Below are 12,909 nucleotides of genomic sequence, written 5' to 3'. Positions count from 1 at the left end.
TCCCCTGGCATACATTGGCTTTTCTCCGGGGAATCGTGCACCCTCCAACATACAAAACACTGCCTTCAAAAAAGGGAATTGGCCAATTGTTCCAACGCACGCCTCTTAAAAAAAAGTGGCAAGATCCAACTTAGGCTATTGTGGATAAATTACATTACATTTTTCACTGTAGGTACAATATCAGTAATTCAGTATTGTAGCAGCAATTTTTGTAGCAGATTCACATGTGCGTACAAAAGCCACTGCTATTATTCACACGGTTTATTGCAAAAAGGCATTCATTATTAAAATGCTGCACTGGTGATGACATCAGAAAGCGAGCGACACCCGCTATCAGCAAACTACGTCCTCCTCGGCTGACGCGATCACAACTCCTTTGCTCCCCACAACCACTCTCCTCACCCTCCACTCCCCCCCCCGCTCACTCCTCCACTCACCAGTGGGGCCAAAACCAGACAAAACACAGCACTCGGTGACACACGGGAGGCAGCCCTACACCTGCGGCACCCCGGGTCATGAACGCGGGGGGGGGGGGGGGTGCTCCAGCCAAGTTCCCGTGAGCTAATGAGGTGGGGTGAGCCAACAATTCCGTAAAGGCGGCAAGCGTTAAGCGTCAGCAACTCGAGTGGAAACTGCGCATCACGGCGTAAGTGGATTGGCAAGTCGGGCAGGCCGGGTTTGAGGTGGCCAGGGTGGCGCAGAGGTCTGAGAGCTGAGGTGACCATCCCCGAGATCCCGTGGTTTTAATCCAGGAAACTGGCGATAATTAAACTGGGATCTTAGGCGAAATTTTTGATGGCTTCAGCTTGGTCACCATAGAATGCACGCAAAAAAAATGTGTCAACTTTTATCTCCGTTCTGCAGTTAACCCTTTTCCCATGATGTACGTGATCAGTTGTTCTTCAGATTCGGAAGTAAATGGCCATGCCGGGGGGGGCGTGTGGCACAGGTTGGCACCAGCTATCAGAGTGCAGTCATGTCGCTGCAGTTCTCTGCGGAGAGTACAATTTGTTTATAAACAGCGGCGCGATGCCTAAAAAAAAACAAATAAACGCTAACCGCTTGCGCGTTCCGAGATTCAGTAATGAACTTGCAGGCATCTCGGAACGGGAAAAAGGTTAATGTGAATAGATTTCACTTCCGAGAATTAAACATTTTGGTCGAACTGTAGCGCAATGAACATTTCTATCAGCGTCAAGAGTGGGTGGGAAAGTGCTGCCCTCTACTGTGTAGAGGAGAGGTCACTTGAAGGGATCTCAAAAAGCCAGCTTTTATGATATCCAATTCCACAAGCCATTCCCTAACACGAGGGGGGTTGCACCGAGAGCTCCGAGAGATCTCAGAGGACACTTCGTCTCATGACGTAGCCAATAGCACCAGCGGGATAAAATGAGTGGGAAGGGAGCTGGTAATCCAGACAGCAAAATAACCCGAGGGAACAAAGAACAAGTCTGTCAGTGAGTTGGTAAGGCAGTGAGCAAATAAGCCGATTGATTATTAAACTGGTGATGAGTCCATGTAACATTAAGTAAATTAAGAAATCACTGTGATAATAATCCATTGAAATACTCCGCTATTCTGTCGGTTATTAGGTTGGGTAGGAGATCGAAATAGCAGATGAATTATTTAAGTGCGAGTGAGCGAGCGAGAAAACAAATAAGCGCTTGAGCTCATTCGGGTCTTAATTTTCCTATGCTACCTCCTTCGTCTGGAACTCACTTGTACCTACTATCTGTGCCTTCGACTCCCTGCCACTGTTCGAGTCCAGGCACACTATAACTTTTACTCTACTGAATAAATATTTCTACCATTTCTGTATACAGCATCTCGGGACGGCAGTTGTACTTCATCGCAATATAAACGTGGTATTATTGGTATCACGCCAGTGAACGAGTCGCTGACAGCACGTAATGTAATGACACAAAGAGCAGGCTGGCGAACGGGCAGGCCAACCTAGTGGTCCAGGAAGCCACCCATCACCGGAGGCTCACACAGCCCAGGTGGGCAAGCCAGGACAGGTTAGGGCAGTGCATCGTCCCGTGTCCGCACTGCTTGCGAGACACAGACAGACGGACCTCCACCCCCCTCCACCCAGAGCCCCGCCGGGAAAACCCGTGGCGCCACCCGTTTGGCTACTGGCCAGCAGCCAAGGCGATGAAACACCGAGCTCCTCCTGGCCCAAGGGGGAAGTCGCGGCCGATTTTACCTGCCGCTCTGCTCCCCCCCCTCTCTCATAATGCCTACTCCGCTCGGCAGAGCTCAATTCTCTCCGCCGTGGGCTTTGAAATTCATAGCTTTTCCCTCCGTTGCTTAAAAATATCATCCTTATAACAAGAGGCGGCTGAGTGACTCAGGGGGCCAAGGATACGTCGGTGTCGAAGCAAGAAGTGATGAGGCAGCACCGCTGAGAATGCCGGGGTTCATACCGCAGGCTCCCACCTGAGATTACGCGAGGCTCTCTTGTGGAGTTGATGGGCTCTGACTAGTCATTGATGACTCAAAAAATTGTGTTTTTCTTGGCCCAGACTCGCTCCGAGCTAAACGTGTAAAATGGACGACGTTAGAGGCAGTCTAAACGCACGATCGAGATTATTACTTTGTTTGACGCAGGTATATTCTAAAATTAACTTCCATGGAATGATACTACCTATATACCCCAATCGTATTATCTATAATATGAATGGTTACATTTTTTGGATAAATCAAGAATTGCAGTTGCAATGTTTTTTTTTATGTTAAAGCAAATCCTTTAAAGTGTTTCAAATTTAGACGACAGTTTCTCAATAAAGTCTCAAATTCATGTTGGACGGCCTTGATGCACACAGCCTAGTTGTGCACCTTACAAAATAAACAACGAATCGGTTTTTCCCGTTGGGTTTATACTCAAACAATGTGTTGGACAAGCGCAGCCTAGGAGGGACACAAAGATCTAAACTAAACGCCTCATCCGACGTGCCGCCTATGCAACGAAGCATCACCGTGCCTTCACGAGCATAATAACAAGTCCGTGGGGACACCCAACGCCGGCGATGGGGGGTGGGGGGCTGAGGGGGGGAAACTCACCCGGGCTCTCGACGCGCTTGTAATGGTACGGGTTGATGCACACCTCCTTCTGCTTAGAGCCAAAAGGAAACTCGCAGCACTCGAGAGGCTTGAGCTCGTGGTGGCTCTGCAGGTCTGGCCAGCGCCACACGCGGCAGTAGATGACGTGTGGGAGGCCCTTCCGGTGGGACACCTAAAATTAAATAGGCAAGGGTTCGGGTAGACAACGCGTTATAACGGGGTCTCTCTCCACCAACATGAGCATTGGGGTCCTGCAGACCAGCCCTTCTCTCCATCGACTGCTGAATTAGAGCCTTCCCCGCAAACCGTGCAAACTAAAGGGAAAGCTACTTTTTATTTCACTAGGTCAAGGCCCACTGAGCTATATAGCTGTTATTCAGAAGTGACCTGGCCACAAATGATAGCTCAACGCAGTGGCTTATCGTGTGGAAATTTATCGCGGCCAAATATCGTAAACGCATGTTTCTAAATATGAAGGGAAAAAAAACCAGAGGACCCGGAGAAAAATCCACGCGGCGACAGAGAGAACATGCAAAGGCCAAATGTACAGGTGTCAGGGTCGGGATCGAACCCGAGACCTCTTATACATCAGGCGAGGTTGTTAACTTCTCGCCACCGTGGCACCCTGTGTGGTTGTGGGGGTTATTTCACAAATACCGTTCCACTCTGGTCAGAGAATAATAGATGGTATAAAGCAAAGCAGTATGTACTGTATATACCTCTAGGTATGGGTATACACCATAACTTGAAATATAGGTCTACAGCAAGACTTTATAAACCTAACACTGATGACGGACGCTTGTGTTGCTTCCGAAACGTCGTGATTTAATTAAATTTATTTTATACCTACGTGACTTTACCGAAAGAACCAAAGAGTAACACTGTATTGGCTCATGTATGACTCCACAGTTCTTGATCGTTTATATATAAAATTAGAGGATGACTATGAATAGATCTAAAGCACAGTTTGCTGCGGGTAACGAACGAGAGACAGGTGAGAACATCACCTAAGTGCAAACACTTAGGAAAGTCATTACTACGTTTCTCTGTCAGACTTGCTTAGCTGTCAGTACGTGGTTCTGAGGAGGACAGATAGAATAAAACCGTATTTCGCCAATAACACCTGGTAACCCAGCAGCATTTGTTTAACAAGCCAATATCTGCTGATAGGGACCCAGAAGGTGAAAACCAGTCCAGAGTTTGCTTGCTTAAATTATCAAGGATAATATCGGTCTGGGAAGCCAATCGGCCACTGAACCAATACACATTCTATTTATATGTGGAGATGCAGAAGGGAGTTCTGCTTATAATTGCGTGCACTCTGAAACAACAAAGATACAAAGATCCCCCGGGTACAGCCTTAACAGACTGTAGAAGCAAGTGCTGTTAGCGAGCACCTATTAAGGCCGGCATGGCACAATTAGGGGGTGGGTGGCCAGCACCACGCCCGACCGCCTTTGTCTCCCCAGCTGCGATATTTACACGCCGTACCAGGTACTCATTTGAGGCCGAGTCGACCCTGAAACCCACACACATGTACACACATTTTACACACATTGCACACACGGCTGCCGAGCGAATCACCTGCAGGCGCCCGTCGAGGGAGCGCGGGATTGTGACGCATTTGCTGGGTTGCCCCGGCGTGCTCAACGCCTTCTCCAGCTCCTCCAGGGCGCCCTTCTTCTTCTTGAGCTTCTTCACGAGCGAATCGACCGCCTTCTCGGCCCACTTCTCCTCCTCGTCGCCCTGCTTCCAGCCGAGCAGTCGCTTCACGGCCGGGCTCGTGAACGAGAAGAGGCTGGCTACCGACATGGCTGTCGCCGATGGAACGATCGTCCCTCGCTCGGCCCCTCGGTCCGCTCGCTCTGCCGCAAGCCGCTTTCGTCCCGCCCGCTCGCCGCTCGGTCTCTCACCGCTCGTCCCACCCGCGTGCGTTTACTCCCATGCACAGGAGACGCGAACCCGACCCCGACCCCTCGCCGGTCTCCGCTAACGGTTCTCCCGATCCGCCGAGCGTCTCCAACCGGAGCCGCCGTTCGCGAGCGGCGGATGGCGGCGGGTGGCAGCGCCTCGTGCGCAAAAAAAAAAAAAAAACCCGCCCCCTGTCTCATCCGCGAGTCGCCCGGGGCTCGAAGGCCAGCCCCTGCTAGCGTTACGCTCTCGTCCCCGGTCGAACGCCGCCAGACAGGGCCGTCTCGTGTCGGCGGAGTTCAAGTCCGAAGTCGCTGGAAGGTTTCCAACGGCTTCGCGTTCTTGGCACTGCGGAGCAGAAAAAGGAAAACCAGGGTAGAAGAGAGTGGAGGAAAAGAGGCTCAGTTCCAGAAGTCCATTTTCACCACCCCCCACCACAACCACCCTCCCTCCACTGCTGTAATCCAACCCGGTTGCACCTGTTGCGGTAGTAAAATAAATATATTTTTTTCAAAAAATGCAAATGTTGGTCCAAATCGTATTAGCGTGCATTATGAAACGTAAATATTTTAAAACGTGCAACAGCTTAAGTCGATAAACAAATTATCCACACCAACAACTACTTTAATTTGCTTTCAGCACTGGCAAGGACAACGTGGAGAGTGCACCTGGCATGTGCGGCGCGAATTACAATCGGTCGCATCTCGGGGGCTACTCTACAAGCCCACCACGGTGGCAATGACAGAGAAAAAAAATAATTTAAAAATACAAAACACGTGACCATAAACAAAAAAAACCCGACAGCGGCATTGGTCGCTTTGCGGGCAGGAAGTGGGTGCCCGCAACGTCCTAATGCTTCCTTCCTCACCGCTTCCACCCCCCAGCCGGTGTTTGCGTCGAGGGTTCAGCCGGACCGTGTGTGGGGGTTGGCAGGTACAAGAAGGGAGCAGCCGACGTCTCGACTCCCGCCTATCTGGAGGGCGCAACGCACATCGCATTGCGCACCGCACATCACACATCACGCACACCACACACCGGCAACAGGGGTCAGTGTGAGAACGTCATTTCAGGCACAAACCTGCAAGCGTGCCAAGAACAATGGCAAGTGTCGTCGGGCGAGCGCATATTAACGACGGCGAGGAGCAAGAGAGTGCCGGTGTGGTAAGCGCAACATGCTCAAGATGCTGCCCTTTGTAAAAAAAAAATATATATATATACAAAGGGACGTATAGAACTACAGCGGTTCTATTTTAAAGAACCTTACTTTATTTAGGAACCTCAAGATGTCTCCTGTGTACAGAGGTTTGTTTACAGTTATTTTCCAATTTGGGACCACCTTAGCGGACAAACGCCTGCAGTTAAGTCGATGACACGCGGCCTTCACCGTTACCCAGCCGACTTTCACAGCTATGAGCACACTTCGCAAGGTAGAATTTAAACGCCAAAAGCGGGATTTGGACCGTCGCACCCAAAACCACACACACCCTGCCTCAGAGGGGAAAAGGCAATAAGCACAAGGAAAGCCAGCAAATAGTGCAGATGGTTTAATAAAAGAGGGCAAATGGGAGAGAGATGCCACAATTATTACGCACTGTTTACACAGGTTGCGCAGCAGTACACTTGCTCCGAACTGACCATGTTATCGAGCGAAGTCACCGGCGGTGCGTCAAGGTGATATTTGCGCGACGAGCCAACACGGCAACCAATATGGGTTTTCTCACCACCTCCGATCAAGCGGAGATGTGTAACGCAGCAAAAAAAAGCACACATTCCCGCCCTCTGGCTGTTACCACCAACGTCGTCATCAACTAGCACTCGGCCCATGGGGCACAAAACCCCATGCGAATGCACGCATAATAGGCCCGACTGAGACAAACGGAAATTACACATTCGCCATTAGTCACCGAGGAACGCGTGCATGCACCTGTTGTTCCAAGGCTGGGGAAGGCGACTGAGGAGGGAGAAAGTGCATTTTTTTGGGACGGGCGCATATGAGGTTGGTGTGTGGGGGGGGAGAGAGGGAGGAGGGGTAGTGTTGGTTTCGAGTGTGCGCGGCCAGAAACATTCCAAAGCCCAGCTCTTCCTATCAGCCATATCCTGCTGACCAGATGTCTTCCTGCTTTTAAAAACTGCTGCCTCCACCCGACCCCCCCCCCACCACCACCACCGCGCGCACTGCAACGGTTGAACTTACTGCATCAGAGGCTTATAAGCCCTAACACATTCACAGACCCGCAGAGACAAGTCGGTAGCAGCGGTAGATAAAGCTAGTGTTTTAAAAGGGGGACACACACATTCGACGCCAGCATGACTGAATAAAGTGTCACGATACGGGGTTGCGATTCGATTTTTTTGAAAGTGTTATATTTACTTGTTTTAACACTTCTAGGTGCCTAAATAGTAAACGAGAAAAAGAATTAATTATTTATACAAATTAAAATAATGAGCAACAAACAAGACACGGATTCACACACGCTCGATTCGCCAAGTGTACTGTGAATGTCAGAAGTAATTTTACTTTATGTATTAAGCCCCAAAATCGATTTACATCAACACCCACAATGCATTTCTAAATATACATTAGTAACCTCTAAAATCAAGTGTACACAATTCTTCATAGCAGAGATTGGAATTTAGAATAAGGGTTACACCATTAAGACTGGCAAGGCACAAAGGTGGTGCGTGGACATAATAAATATCTCCAAGGGTGAAGCGAATAACAGTTTGGAACAAATCACTGTTGAAGGCAGAGTTAACCTAGCGGGGCGGCCAAGCCAGCTTAAGATTGTGACGCAACTTATAACACACCATTTGTTCCACCACTCTCCCCTATCTCAAAGATGAAGATTCCCCACGTGGCCTTTAAGAGTCTGTTAGAGGGCACCTATTAAGAGCATGGCACAAGAGGGGTATGCGTAGTCATCACCCAGGCCAGTCGCTTTTGCCTCCTCGGTGAGAATATTCACACAGACTGAACTATTTGGGCTCGAGTCACCCGCGGGGAGGTCCAGGACAAATCACGATAGCACTTGTCACAGAGATGTTACCTATATAACCAGGAATAGAACGCAGGCGCCAGGATCGAGAGCACAATGCACAAAATTCCGCATCACCACCCCAAACAAAAACAAAGATCCCCAAAACCCGATTACCCTCGCACAGCTTTGGGCCAACTGCCAGTTAAGCAAGTACCTATTAGGCGAGCACGGCATGCGAAGGGGGTGGTGTGAACAAGTGAGCAGCACCACACGAGGCTGCCGTTTGTAAAAATAAAAATATTTAGAAACTGCGCCAGGTACTCATTTTAGGCGAAGGCGACCTCGGTCGGGGAGGCCCCAAAAAAACATGTTCAGATGCCACTTGTCACGAATCTAATGTACATTTCACCAGGCTCGTAGTGCAGTGCTAACAAACAGACCACTGCTTCCCTCCCCCACACTAACAACCGTGATCAAAGACAAATATCCCCCCCCCACCCCAATGTGGCCTTGTATCATCTTTGGGGCAAGTGGTATAAGCATCTATTAAGGCTGGGGACATCGAATGTGGGGATGGTGTGGACGGCAACGTGGTTGGTCACCTTCGTTACCCCCACGCCGGGTTCTCTTATCATGTCGAGTCAACCTGGCGGAGGCCCAGAACAGTTTCAGATAACACTAGCCAGTGATGCCAGCTGTGGCAGGGAATCAAACCCAGGTCCGCTGGGTACGTAGTGCAGTGCGCCAACCACTGCACACGCCACCACTCTCTACACGAGCATCATCAGACACGCACGCACAAACACAGCACGCGCACGCACACACACACACGCAACGTGCGACGGCAGTTTTCCATCCCTGTCTCCCCTTCCCCTCCCAGCGCAAGTTTGGCAGCCTTGACACGCGCGTGCTACAGGAAAACGGCGCTTTTCATAGACTCGGGGCGTGGGGGAGGGGGGGCACGGGGGGGGGGGAAGAGGGCGCGCGGCCGTGCGCTCCGCCACACCTCTGCACGCGCGGCCATCGCATTGTCCCACTGCAATGCCGTGCTCAATTTAGCACTGAATTTAGCCCGCCACCCCCGCTTCTCTTCCTCGCTTGCCAGCCTTCGCTCGGCAAACAATAGCCCCTTTCCTTGCAGGCCCACCGGCTGCACAACATATCTAAAACGTGCATAAATATGTTATTACACGCGCGCACGTACGCACGCATGCACGCAAACCGGAGGAAAAATATCGCACAGCCACCCACCTAACCCCCAAGCACCTCCGGGCCCCCCACCCCATCCCACTTTCAACTTGCTTGCTGACAACGATGTTTGTGAGCACATATTTCAAGGGCACGCGATGCGAGGGGCAGTGGGGATGAGTTGCCGTACCTGGGCCATCCATCTCTACAAATTGGAGGAAAGCAGACATCTTGAACAGGGGACTCTTTTTTTTTTTAAGGCCGAGGCAAACTAGAAAAACTTTGGCCAATTTGATACCAATTGTTAGGCTAATGTGACCTATGTTTAGATATGATGTTCCACCGAGCTTTGTGACGTGCACCGCTGAACCACCACTCATCCACACTCAACACAAGACACAATCTGAAATGTCTTATGTTCGGAGCAGCAGCCAAATTCACAAGTTTTATCATCCGAGTGTTGGAAATGTGTTATCACGTGAACAAAAAAGCTTTGGCTCTTTGCGCAATGCGGGGGTGAGTGCTTTTATCAACAACACAGAACACGTACACACAGACACACGTGCGCGCGCACACACCCAGGCACACAAGATGCACACCCTAAATATTTTATGTAGTTTAACTGCACGATGCTTTCAACACTTGGGCCAATTTTCCACGCTCCACAATGCCCGCGTACAAACATGTGCGTCACACGATTGAACAGAGGGGCAAGCTTAAAGTGGCGGGCTCTCTCAAACCCAAACATATCGTTATCGCCGCCACCGCCGCTCAATCGACCAAACGGGATCCCATTTATCTACTCATCACTGGCTAACACCCCAAAACACTGGCACTCGCACGCCCCCCCCCCCTCCATACAAAAAAAACACTTGCACAAAACACTGAGGTGGTAAACTTTCCGCTTTGTTTTGCTTTCCCAATCACATTATAGTATCATTATTGCACCATAGAACTACTCGGCGGCGAGGGAACATAGCACGTTATTTCGTGATTATCATGCAGTCACTATTATTAACTATACTGTAACCACATGTATATAACCAATGATATTGTATATTTATCTTATGTTAAACGACAAATTATTACGTGTGCTTATGTCGTCATCATCATGATTACCTACACTGATATAACTAATTGTATAATATATTTATATTTTGTAACTTGCCGACCTGCTCATACTGGACATCTGTTGAAAAATAGCTTCATGGCTCATCAGATTCCTCCTTCTAAATAAAAATTATAATGTTGATATCATGTTTAACGACAATATTATTATGTAGTAATTATTATTAACCATACTGTAACCACATATATAATCAACTTAATCATATATTTAGATAATGTTAAATGACCATTATTATTCATGTATATATGTAATAAGTCAACGCCTTGAGTGCTGATGTTTCTCTGAAATCTATTTCTCTGGAGATAGGGCTGGTGGATCAATAGATAATCATGTGCATGATACTAATAACATGTACCGCTAAAGTGTGGCCAGTATATGGCAGTACAGCAAGCTGCTTAATATTCCACCAATTTGAGTATTCCTTCAAGGTAAAGTGTGTTTCTGGATTATTAAGTTTCCTCCAACATGTTGAAATATTGAGCATGTGGCCAAATATCCCAAACTGGACCCGATCTGAAAGTCATAAACGACTCAGTGAGGCTATCCTGGTGAATCAGCAAAAGGCCCTTTTTCCCACGTTGTTGTTGCAATGAGACAGACGACTCACAATCTATTTTCACGTAAAGTGTGAGTTATCTTCTTGTGAACACAGCGGACCAATGTTGAACTTGAGAATTTTTTTTCGAGTGGGCAACCTCTGGGCTGGTCCCATCAGCAGTCAAGCCTGTTAAACAAATGTTGCCGCTGTATTGCCAGATGCCATTGGCAAGAGCCACCCACCTCACAAATGTGGTCCATTCAGTGCAAAACTATAGTTTCTTTAAATCGAAAAAAGCAACTCGCCGAAAAAAAACCTTACTCTCTTGCGAACGTTCTCCAAAATGACACGATGCCAAAACGGATTCTCAACTTTCTGCAGAGCAAACAAAACCTTACTGTCTTCTTTGGTTCTTTCGGTAAGGTCACGTAGAATGAGAATAAAATAATAAAATAACACAATAAAATTCTCACGACGTTTCGGCCACAACGCAAGCGGCCGTCTTCAGGTGAAAGGTACAGACCTGTCGGGACGACAGAAGACGGACGCTTGCGTTGTGGCCGAAACGTCGTGAGAATTTTGTGTTATTTTATTATTTTATTCTCATTCTACGTGACCTTACCGAAATAACCAAAGAAGATGAATCCTTGCAGTCACGAAAGCTTTCAATCGAAAAACCTTACTGGTTTCTAGGTAGCACAGGGGACTTGAGTCAAGTCAGCAGAGGCTCTACCAGGATTCTCTCTTACGATGACTGTGGACCAAGCTGAACCGCGCTCTCATGCAGCACGGGAGATGTGCGTACATGTTGTTCCATAAGTGAAAAATCAAAGAATCGCCAAACTTCGACCGTGGTAAAGCCCAAACTGTCAAACGCATCACCGAAGAGCGGGCCATCCACGCACACCCTGGCGGTATCGCTGCAATCCATACAGCACCCACTGCCACCTTGGATTGGTTGTAGGACCTTAAAATTCAACTATGACATCCATACAAACCGTTGCGTCCGCCCCCCGCACCCGACATCCCCTTGCCATATGAAAGCAGAAGCAGAGGAGCTGAAGGGGACACAATGCTAACCGTCCTTTCGGTTCTGCGGCGATCACATCCGTGCCATCACCTCGCCCCCCACCCCAACCCCCAGACAAAAACACCTGTCTGCAAACCAAGAAGAGCCTTAAAACAGCAGGGGCACACGGCACATCCCAGGCCTCAAAGGGGCACCAAGTCGGCTTGTGCCTAACGTCCGTGTGGCAGCTCCCAGCGCCCAGCAGGGGCACGTCACGGCAATGTTATCCAAAAAAACACGTGGGTGGCCCGAGGAGACGGATGCAGGTGTTTGTGGAACCGTTTAGGCGTTTACCAGCTGATCCGCACGACTCCACCCTGCCTCCCCCCATCCACCTTGCGTCCGCTCCTAAAGGTGGTTTTTAAAAGGCAAACGCTAACTTTAAGCACCTTGCGATTGTTTTTTTTACGACCGACGGTGGTGTGAACGAGAGGTCTGCACGTCGCCAACCATCCTTTCATTTAAAGTGCAGGCAAAGTTAATTTGTCCACACTCATGGAGGGGACCCCCTTTGTCAATAGCGAGAAGATTATTTTTTTATTAAGTTAAACGTTGATGTTGCAAAATTAATTTGTATCTAGGCGGATATAAATAAAATCAAGGTTGGATCTGTTAACAGCACTGGCAGTGTGATAATTTATTTTTTTGTACGAAAAATATTGCAATATTTATGTACGCGAAAACACGACATGTTTTTAACACGTACAGTAAAAGCCAAACCTATTGGAGGTGCAAAGCGGTCGAGAGAGGTTTCAGTAAAGCGAAATGGTTCATAAACCTGTCTGCGAGGACCTTTGAGCGTTTCCAAGCATGTGTGGATTTTCTCTGGGAGACCGTTTCCTCCCCACATGCAAAACATTCCTTAAAGAGGGACCCCATTATCTCAATTTCACTGCAGGACCCTCCTAAAAGACAGCCTTGGGGACAATGTGGACTTTCCTGGTTCAATGTTTCCTATCATATACGCAAGGTAGACCGGGCTCCCGTTTCTTGTATACTGTTACTATAGCCCAGGTGTAAAACAAACTCAATG

General features: G+C 48.7%; 1 protein-coding gene across 5 annotated transcripts in view; it reads right to left on the bottom strand.

Moving 5' to 3' along the window:
- LOC116942843 (mothers against decapentaplegic homolog 1-like) overlaps positions 1–12,909 on the bottom strand; it is a 43,361-nt gene that overhangs the window by 17,687 nt on the left and 12,765 nt on the right. For 4 of the 5 annotated variants that reach the window (XM_032955198.2, XM_032955197.2, XM_032955199.2 and 1 more), the window contains exons 2-4: positions 5,843–5,947; positions 4,648–5,322; positions 3,064–3,235 (exon numbers count right to left, since the gene is read on the bottom strand). In XM_032955198.2, the coding sequence (XP_032811089.1) occupies positions 3,064–3,235; positions 4,648–4,875 (400 nt within the window). In that variant the 5' untranslated portion in view covers positions 4,876–5,322; positions 5,843–5,947. The remainder of the gene's footprint in view (positions 1–3,063; positions 3,236–4,647; positions 5,323–5,842; positions 5,948–12,909) is intronic. The other variant, XM_076067497.1, reaches the window with a different exon arrangement.

The sequence above is a fragment of the Petromyzon marinus genome, chromosome 16 (genome assembly GCF_048934315.1).
Source record: "Petromyzon marinus isolate PM22_M1 ecotype Great Lakes invasive population chromosome 16, UKy_Petmar_22M1.pri1.0, whole genome shotgun sequence".
NCBI lineage: Eukaryota > Metazoa > Chordata > Hyperoartia > Petromyzontiformes > Petromyzontidae > Petromyzon > Petromyzon marinus.
The sequence above is the reverse complement of the archived record's forward strand: the minus strand, read 5'-3'. Positions and strand labels throughout refer to the sequence as shown.